This window comes from Cornus florida, unplaced genomic scaffold (assembly GCF_030987335.1).
Source record: "Cornus florida cultivar Cherokee Brave unplaced genomic scaffold, ASM3098733v1 CherokeeBrave_3.0.0_Hap2_Chr06, whole genome shotgun sequence".
NCBI lineage: Eukaryota > Viridiplantae > Streptophyta > Magnoliopsida > Cornales > Cornaceae > Cornus > Cornus florida.
Window position 1 is genome coordinate 61,316,333 of NW_026775576.1, and position 11,183 is coordinate 61,327,515.

Below are 11,183 nucleotides of genomic sequence, written 5' to 3' on the forward strand. Positions count from 1 at the left end.
TAACAAAAAAATTATAGATACTTTTATAAAATAAATAAATAAAAATCAGCAGGGCCAGTTGTCACCATTGGTCCCAGGTTCGTCCCTACCCACAATGATCATGTGACAAAATTTTAAGCTTGAATTTTATATAAAAATATATATACTTTTAAATATAGTGAGACAAATATATCTCCTATTTTAAAAAAAAAAAATTGCTTATAAATAAGAGTCTTGCTATTTGGCCCGACAAATAAAAACCTACTACTTCACTGAGTTTATGTGACTACCCATGTGTCAAATATAATATGACCCATTTTAAAATATAAGCTAATTGACTATTTGAAAAGTTGTAATCCCTTTTCTAGGTTTATCTTAATCTAGTATCTTTGTTGGTGAATAAAATTTCAATCATAATGTATATATATATTTATTTTATATTTCAAATTACATATGTGTAAGGACTATTGAGATACTTCAGAATGTATTTTTGATCATTAATATTCATCTATTACTTTGATGGGCATTTGTTAATAGCTATAATGATCAAAGTTAATGATCTATCTGACTCCCAGAAACAAAAAGAAGAAGTGAAATTTTTAAAAGAAAATTTGCAAGGCATGAAAAAATTATAAAAACATTGCAGTTTTTGCTTTAGATTTTATACTAATCAAATTATTAAATTTGAATACCATGAAACTTGTTGTGAGAACGAAAAAGAATATGATATGGCTATGGAAAACTAAAAAAATAAGAAAAGCGTTATCGAAAAGTGAAAAGATAAGAAAAGGGAAAGGAACGTATTTTATGGAAACAAACAAGAGTAGTAATAATGTCTATTTGAGTTAAAATTTTAGAATAGCCGCATCATATTTTTATGTATATGTCGATTTTAAATCGGATATTAAAGTCGTCGATAATATCATTTTCCTATAAATAAATATAAGGTCACTCCATTTTTCGGACCTTTTAACAGAGTTTCTAAAGGTGAAATCAATATATCAAATAAGTATTGTTCTTCTATGAAAATCTTCAATACATCGTTTGAGATCAAGCTTTGCTTGCCCTTGGTTCGGAACTGTGTTCGAGGTCACTCCGTTTTTCTTATGCTCTGTTTGGTGTAAAAGAAAAAACATTAGATGGAAGGGAGAGAAAAAGGGATAGATGAGACATCCCTAGGGAAGAAACTGTGTATTTGTTAGGATATGTGTGCCCTAGCATAGCAAATTCTAATTTTGGATTGTAAAAGTCATGGTTTCTTATCTGGATATTATTATTAAAGCATTATACAATTAGTGAATGGAATGTATTATTTTTCGATTCATTATGCAATTGATTGTGTCCACTTGATTACAAAATATATTTATATATGTATGTAATGGCAATTAATACTATATTATAAATTAGTAATCATAAATGGTTTAAAGTCGGTAATTATGGATGAACATTTAATTAGTTAAGACTTAAACCGAGTCCACGATAGATTGAGATATATTGCGAGAGCTGTCATATGCAATTGTTCTCTATCACTGTTATGGCTTTTGACTCTCAAGCATGAGAGAAGTATAGACTCTTTTATTAATTAATAATTACTTTGATTTGTTCGGCAGATATCTCGGGATCCTTAGATCGACACTTTGGGTAGTTATGTAATTAATAGTTAGAGATCTGTATTCTCAATATTTGCATCAGTGCTATTTGTATTTATTTTATTTTGATTATGGTTGATCACAAATTAAATTCGAAGGCCTTCGTATATTTTAGACAAATGTTTTCTATATATATTTATTTAATAAATTATTATTTTTTTGTCAAATAAATATTTTATTGTGATCGAGCCGGAAATAATCAAAGGTAACAAAATAATTATATTAATTATGTTGTCGGATTGATGGTTTTAATTATCCGATACATAATTAAGCTTAGAGGGGTCAAAGTGCAACATTGACTTAGAGGTTATTTACTATTTAATTGGAGTGCAATTAATTTCTTTTAGTGGAGTAGAAATTAATTTATGAATTAATTGAATTGGGTCCATGGTTTAATGGACCGAACCAATTATAAATTTATAGGAGCCAAGAAAATAGTACGCCCAAAAGGATTCTCACTAATAGCCCAAGTTGATATTAGAGTCCTGTTAGAATTGAGAAAGTTGAATTAGAGATGGAGAATGATTTATTGTTTCCTTATTTCTTATTTTTATTTTGCCTATATATACATGAGTTCATGTATATTTTAGGGGTGACTTTTAGAATAAGAAAAAGGAATACACTTTCTCTCTCTAGATTTTAGGGTTTTGTTTTCTCTTCTAAAGGAGGCTAGCGCAAGCCTAGATTCCAAGGTCATTCATCAAGGCATATTGGTGATTCCTAAAGGGAATATAATAATCAAGAAGAATGAGAAAGGATCTTGCTAAAGGGATTTACAATAAGTGAGAATATTTACTCAGACCTTTGATATAAGTATTCAATCTGTTTATTGAATTATACATCATCTTTTATTTATCTTTGCATAAAACTTGTCTTTATGTGATGAATCAAGATCCATGATTGCAAATTCCTCAAAAAGTTTTAAAAACTTACACGTTTCCCAACAGTATTTCCTTCTTTTTGTTCGGTTGGATAGAAAAGAAGATAAGATAATAAACTCATAATTTACTATATTTCCTAAGAGAAATGTAAAAGAAAGTTTTAATTATTTTTATCATTATATTCAGTAATATTTATAATATTATAACTTATAGAGAATAATATTATAATTTAAAATTTATATTTTCTCCTTCTTCAATCCATTTTTAGACCGATAAAAATTTATAAAAGAAGAATGATAAGCCATCCTTTCTATTCTTTTTTTTCTTTCCTTACTAAACAAATAAAGTTAGTCCTTCATTTCTACTTTTTCTATACACATTGTCATTTCTTCCTACCCAACACAGCACTAATCTCGAAGATTTGAAGAAAATTAATCATTGTATCCTTTGCATCAGGCAATCAATGATGGTAGAAGATTCTCTATTGTATAAAAGAATTGACCATAAAAAATTGTATCATTCATTTGAAATAAGAAAGATTTGAATGTTTTTTTCCTTCTATTTTTTTATAAGGAAAATTGAATATTTTTTTATAAGGAAAATTGAATATTTTGAATACGAAATTTTGTGTATACGTACTTCTAAAAGCAAGGTGATTGATCAGTTCGATGCTGATTGATTAGTTGGATGGCCATAATTTGACTCGATCGGTATCTACAACATGGTCGATTCATGGTACGTACCCTATTAATTAAAATGCCGTTGACTATGGTCAAATTATATATAATTACGATGCGTCATTTCTGTGTGTCCATTTTTGTAATGTTGGATTATTAATTGATATGCTTGGGTTATAATAAATGATATATATATATATATATATATAGACATACATATAACATATATATAACAGAAAAAGTGGCTTGCAAGCTCAATGGTGACTCAGTTTCTGTACGTCCTGCCTAACTGACGAGATTTTAATAAAACTTTGCTTATCATAGGTTTGGACTGACAACTATATATGGAACATAATAATAATATATATCAATATCAACTATCAAGTTGGTCAGTATTAAATTCGATTATTGTCATAGTTGTAATCACTAAATGATTGTCTACTTCAATTACACACTGAATGGACAAGTTATCGTATTGGGAGAAACTTGCACATGATGTGCTTCCATGCATGACAGCTGCATATATATATATACATCTATGTATATATGGTTATTTTTTTTGTTTATTTTATTTTTATTTTCCATTTTATCGAAAAAAATATGACCATTTAATGAGAAAATGTGTTTTTGTTGAACTTGAGAATTTTAATTAGCAGTGATTCTATAATGTATATACACATTGTATTTGATGAATCGTTTGTTTTAATATCGAATGATTTTCCTTCAAAACTCAATCCATCACGTTCTTGTTAAGTTACATCTTCGATTTTTGTCCTCTTATTATTATTATTATTATTATTAATGGCTCCTTTTAACATTAATTCTAATATTATGAAATTTATTTATTTATTTTACATTTTCTTTTAATAAGGGATTAAAGCAAAATCTCACTGGAACAAACTTTATGATCATGCAGCGGAGAAGAGATACTAAGTGCATATTTCTATGAACGATTCTCTATTTTTAAAAATTGAAATAGAGTTCAAAATTTTGTTAGGTTTCTAGTTTTAAAAATTTTCAAATTTGATTTTTCAAAATTCTATCTTTAATGAAAAAAAAAAAAAAAAAAAATCGAAAATATCCTTAATAATTTTCTGAACCCTAAAAACATCATTGCTATGGCTAAACCAAAAAAAGCCTCGAGTTTAAAGAGATTGGATCCTCTTGTTGTAATCAATACTTCTGTTGAGTGCTGTAAATTTTTTTTTTTCCCTTGTATTTCAACACATTTTTTCTAAATTTAAGTAGATATTATATGTATTTAAACATGTTTTAGGATTATTAAAATCTCTTTCAACATTATTGTTTCATATTCACATTTTTTAAAATATGTTAAAATGTAGAACAAATGCGTTAGAAAATAAATCTAAGCTCTCTTACATGGACTCTTCAAAAGTAATGAAGTACCTATGTCGAACACTTATCCCTCGGACATGGATATGAGATATGTGTCCGACACTTTTGGTTAGACATGTACTTAAAAAGTATAGTCAATCATTCAATTACATTATATTATTATTTTTAAATGAGTTAAATGCCTATAATAAACATTATATTAGATAAAAATATTACTTTATTCTAAAAAATAAAATAAAATAATTAATAAAATAAATATTTAGTTGTATCTGTGTGTCCTTCTATTTAAAAATTTGGTACGTTCAATTGATAAATACACACCCGTGTTCGATATCTATATCCGAGTGCACGTAACTTGGCATCTAAGTATGTTAAAAATGCCATGTATATAGCACGTTACCGACCCACCAATATGATCTGGGAGTTTAAAAATTGTGGGACCATAAAGGACACTCTAACCAGTAACCACCCTACACACAGTGTACTGAAGTAAAAAAATACTGTACATCAATGGTTCAAGACCTGATGAACAAAATGTACTCTTTTCTGACCTAAAAGATCGGTCGTTTTCATCTGGTTGGCCTTCTTGCTTTTCATCGGAAAAAACAAAGGTGCAAAAGTAAAAGGTATTGTTAATTTGGCAATGAATTAAAACACTACTCATTTACCGAAAAATAAATAAAATAAACAGTAGTCATATATGGTAGTAAAAGCATCAAATTTTCAACATTTTAGTTGAAGCTGAAAGTCTTCGTAAATTTGATTTTATCCTTGCCCTTTTAGGCTTCTACAGTTATATAGCATGACTGCGTACAACAGTTGTCAATTTGTATTAGGATTGGATCGGAATCTGACTTGAATTGTAAAATATCAGTATGGCACACGGAAAAAGATCCAAAAATTTTAATATAACTATATTATTTATTTATAATCATGATTAATAATTCATTGAAGATTTAATTTAAGGTGAGTTTGGTTACTATGAGCTCTCTACTTCAAAAATAGTAAGTTCGTCTCACATTTTTTACTTTGTTCTTTCAAATCTTATACTTTAGAAGGTGAGAAAGTACCAAAGTAGAAGAAATGACTTAATTAAATAAGAAATACACTCTTAGCATACACCATACCTTATATCAGGCTCCATTTTTATTTCTAAATCGATCTATTTAGTCGGATTAAGGTAGCATACCTTTAACCCTAACCCTAAAAAGAGGTAGGCTTGAGAAGCATTGGAGTCTTCATGACATTAGCAGTGCAAGGAGGAGGAGGAAATTCTTTATGTTGGGTAAAAATGTCAAGACTGTTATAGTCTAATAGACACAAGATTTGCACTTCAACTACAAGCACAAAAATAAATAATTAATTAAAAAAAAAAAAAAAAAAAAAAATCATTCTGGATCCAACTACTTACTCTTGAAGAACATTGAATATCATGCAGTCAACAACCTTTCTAATAATTATTCTAGTTATTTCTTGGTACGTAGGCAATAAATTTAACTACCAGACCCACCTAATTTCAATTCCATTGCCACTACCAGCTTTGCATTATAGAAAAGGATTAAACACCCGAATTGGAAAAAATATATATATAAAAGATCTTTACCACTGATTTGTCCATTATTGATTTAAAGAGAGAGGCTTATTTTTAGGGACGGACCTAGAAAATAATGTGAGGGGAGAAATAATGAAATTTTTTAATAATTTCAAAGGGGCAATGATAATATTTTATGGACATATATTTGAAAAAACCATATTAATAGGGGTATTTTACTATAATAAAATAAAATAAAAAACAGGGGGGCAATTGCCACCCCTGAGCTTGTTGGAGGTTCATTCATTGTTCTTATCTATAATTAATTAAGAATCTTTGTTAGAAACTGGTGATTAGAATAAAGGAAAAAAAAAAAAAAAAAATGATTCTCGTATAGTAGACTTCTAGTTCTTTCATTTGTTGGTTTTTTTTATCTTATAATTGAGAGTATCGAATTGGCAATTTGAAATTAAAATTGAAAGAAATTAAGTTTGAATTCCAATTCCATTGCATCGATTCAACGCTCCCAAACATAACAAAATGTATTTTATTTTAGAGATTTTGTGCAATTCACTACTAAAAATATTACTTGAAGTAATTCAAGACACTTTTTATTATTATTATTATTATGAGACTTGAACCGCTAACTTCCCTTTGAAAAGTAAAAGAGGCCATTGACCGGTTGGTAAGATTTTGATCCTTTATTGGCAAATATCACGTCACAAAAGATAAATAAATGAAATAATTTTGTTTATTTGTCAAATAAACAAATGGAAAAAATAATAATTTTGAAATGTGATTTTAAGAGTGAATCTAATCGAAGATGTAACCCATATGCGACCTTGCTAGTATTTAGAAACCAAACTTGTGAATGGGCTCTATTACTAACTACACAAAAAGGCCCAAACATAGTCTAAACTGAAAACAACCAGCCCAACTCCACTCACATACTGAAAACGACAAGCCCAGCAAACTAGTCGCTCATTTTTTGAGTTTATTAAAATTTAAACTACTATGCAACTTGCCAACTTGTTCTCGAGGTCTACATACATAAGTTTTTAAATTTGTCACTTCGCTATTAGTCTAGGTGGTATAACCTATTTTCTTTTAAACGGTTGATAAGGATAGTTGGAGTCCAATGGTAGCGAGTTGTGAGTGTATGTGTGAGTATTTTACCTAACTAAAATATATATATATATAGCTTTTTTTCCATTCTACTATTTGGTTATGTAAATTTTATTTTTTCATTATGTTCTATCTAAGTTCATAGATTTACGTTTCTTTGGTTGGAGGGATGGAAAAATTGATGGAAGTGAGAGGGGAAGGGATGGATGAGGCATCTTTAGGAAAAGGAAGGTGTCTCCTCATTTTTTTATTTGGTTTAATGAAAATTATTGAATGGATAATAGAAATGATAAATGTACTGACACTTTTTTTTTTTTTTTTTGGTTGGTTGGAATAAGGAAAAGGAGTTTTTATAGTATTTTTACTAATATACTCTCATTATATAAAATTATAAAAATATATCCATTCCAAATTATACAACAACAATTTAAAAATGGAAATTAAATACTTAGTAGTTATTATCTTGCTTTCTCTCTCCTCTTCCCCCAATTTTGGATAGGGCTACAATTCGGGCGAGCCCAACCTGAAATAACCCAAGTCCAGCACGAAATTTTGCGGGCTTGGGCAATGTTTTTCTAATTTTGGTTTGAACCTGAGCTATATATTTTGAACCCGAATTCAATTCAGATTAAGCTTGGGTTGATATGGATGAAACTCAAAACTCAACCCGAGCCCGAAAATATTATATATATTTATAATTATGCTTAAATCATAAGAATGTAGTAGCCAAGTTTGTAGTGTGCTTGGAATTTATGCTTAAAATTTTAGGTTCAAGTCATGGATGCATCATTAATTGATTTATTTTTTACACACAAATTCTTAGTGTGGGCTTAGGCTGAAGATTTTCTATATGGACCTAGTCCGAGATGAGTGTCAAGCCCGCCCAAGTTGCAACCCTAATTTTGGACGATATAAAATTACAAAAGAATGAGGGTTGAAGCATTCCTCCCTCTTTTCCCCTCCATTCAACTAAACATAAATAACTTCTTTTATCCCCCCTCTCATTCTTTCCTTCTCAGTCCTTCCCTTCAACCAAATATAACAGCATTAGTCAAATCAAACTTTTATAATATATTTTCTTACATCTCCATGCATGTTAATTAATTTTGATTTTCCCCATCTTCTGGCATTACCCTTAATGTGAGACGTGTCAATTTTACTAATTAGAGCCATTGGCGATATTCTTTGAACATGTACAAACATCTTTGTTCTTTACATCGAACCAATGAATAAATCAATGTCTTGAAATAACCAACTAGCCAGTGACCTAACGGTATCAACTTCTTACTTCCCAAAGGGAAGTCAGAGGTTCAAGTTTTAGAAGAGACAAATATGTGTGAGTCCCAACTTAAAAAAAAAAAAAAAAAAAAAAAAAAAAAAAAAAAAAAAAAAAAAAAAAAATGCCTTGAAATAGTTTGAGAAAACGCCTCAAGTTTCTTTGTTTTTTTTTTGTTTTTTTTTTATAATCGGGGTGTCCGGGACTTTGCCCCGATTAATCCATGGGACCTGTGTAAGGCGACCTCCCCATACGATCGAGTAAAAAATTCGAACTATGTCCGCAGTCGTGGCCCTATGGAATTGCTCGCACTTAAGGGGAATCGAATTTGAGACCTGAAGCTTAATGGGGCTGCAGGCCCAAGTCTTTTCCACTAGGACAACCCCTTCGAGTTAACACCTCAAATTTCATTCCTCTTAAGTATGAGCAATTTTTTGGAGTTATGACCGAGGGCATAGTTCAAACCTTACCCGATTCATATAAAAGAGTGACATTGCACAGGTTTCGTGGATTAATCGGGGCAAAACCTCATACACCCAGCTATAAATAAAAAATATAAAATATAAAAAATAAAAAGTTTTAGAAAACAGAGTAGTAGAACAGGGCAACCTTAGAAAGATGAGACTTGAAATAAGGACCACGCAATTGTAGGAGAAGATGTTGACCAGAGCAAATCTAAGAGTTGCTGATCTTGAAATAGAAATGCGAGCGCCTAATCTTGAGGACCATTGGCTAGTCAATTAATATCATAGAAGATTTAAATATATAAAAGGGTATGTATGTAAATCCAAGTGTTTCATCTATTTGTTGAACTGAAATATTTTCAACCATCCGATGGTTGAAATTTACATGTGATTGTGAATCCCGTGTTTTCATAAACCATCCTCCCATGGTTGAAACCACTTTGGCCCATTAATTTAACCTCAACCATTTCTACTTTCTAGTAGCTTAAACTTGTTTTAGTCAATTACTTCAAATTGGACCCTACTTGTAATTCCATAATCACCTAAGTAACTCAATGCCTTTTGTCTTTGCATGTTTATGTATTATGAGGCTTTGACTCTAGAGAACAAAAAGGCCATGGAGGGAAAAATAGAGGAAAAGCAACCCTCTTGTTGTGATGATTTTTTTAGGCAGGTGCGAGACATTGGACAAGTTATAGGATGTCATGTTCCCACATCGCTGGGAGAATGTGAAGTGCTATATGTAAGGGACAATACATTTTTTTATGACACAACACGTTTTAAAGTTATGTTGATCGTGAACTCATCAGAACTTCAAAGTTAAGCATGTACCAAGATGGGTGACCTTTTGAAAAGTTGTCATAGAATTTAATTCTCCACGCGGGGCTTGCCCCCTCAGCCGATCAATCGGTCTCCTGGGGGTGCCAAAGTTAAGCTCCAACCTATTGGGAAGTCTCTGGTACAGGGTAGCTAAAATTAAACAATTTTAAAGTTAAGCTCCAGGATCCGGAGGAACCAAAAACGGGCAATAAATTTAGAAGCTATAAATTTTATTTTTTTATTTATGTCCTGATTCAATAGTGCTTCCTAGATCACCCAAAAAATATACGATGGAGAGAATTTAGGACCAATCTCCACCTCAACACCAATTAAGTTCACAATTCTAACATTTATTTAGTTGTCAAACTGTAATTAGTCCAAAATCATGTAGTCTCTGCACAGGGATGGACCCAGGATATGAAGTAAGAGGGCAAAAGTGAATTGTTTTTTTTATAATTTCACGAGGAGCAATGGTAAATTTTCAAAGTATATAACTGAAAAAATAAAAATAAAAAAAAATTACAACTACTTAATGCTAAAAAAAAATTTGGAAAGTCACCGAGGACAGCTCTCAAAAAAGTTTACAAACTAAAATCTAATAACTTTTTTAAAGTTACACTACACGGCAACCCAAGAAAAAGAAAAAGACAAATAAAACAAAAAATAAAAATAGTTTACACTACAGGGCTGCCCAAGAAAAGAAAAATAGGTTACACTACAGGGCATCCCAAAAAAAAGAAAAAAAGGCCAGAGTATGCATGATCTTCCAACAAATTAAAGTAGTTCAGATGCTCCATGGAACTTGGAGATCAAAATTCCAATCCATGAACTGCTCCCTATAATCCATCAAACCACCCAACAAATTCCCATTATCATTCATGGAGTGCTGATCAAAAACATCCTCCATCAAACTCGATTCATGAGCCCAACAACCACCACCACCACCGCCACCACCCTGTTCTTCCTCAACCAAGCTCGGAACCAAACCTTCCGACATACAAATCGAAAACTCACCACCCTCTTCCTCAACCAAGCTCGTGCTCGCACTCCAGTGATCACCAACCGAGCTCGAACAACCTGGTGGTGTCGGTTGCGGCGGCGGCGGCGGCGGTGTGTTCTGTTCTTTCAGGTTGAGATTGGCGGAAGGTCCGTACAGCTTCCGGGCTGCGCCGTCGTAGGCGGCTGCTGCTTCCACCGACGTGTCAAAGGTGCCGAGCCAGAGCCTGGCGCCGTGGTTGGGCTCACGAATCTCGGCCACCCATTTGCCCCAAGTCCTCTGCCTAACCCCTGTGTATGTGCACAAACTATTCTCAGGACCTCCTTTCCCTTTCATGCACCCTTTTCTCGAACGACCCAACAATGACTTTTTACCCCTCTTTTTCACTGCTCCTTTTTCTTTCAGGTTAATACTCTCCTTCTCATCCAT

General features: G+C 31.5%; 1 protein-coding gene across 1 annotated transcript; it reads right to left on the bottom strand.

Annotated features, from left to right (window-relative positions):
• Nucleotides 1-10,123: 10,123 nt before the first annotated feature.
• On the bottom strand, nt 10,124-11,183 carry LOC132314189 (dehydration-responsive element-binding protein 2D-like). Its single transcript, XM_059813082.1, has one exon. The coding sequence runs from the start codon at nt 11,181-11,183 to the stop codon at nt 10,542-10,544; it is 642 nt and encodes a 213-aa protein (XP_059669065.1). The 3' UTR covers nt 10,124-10,541.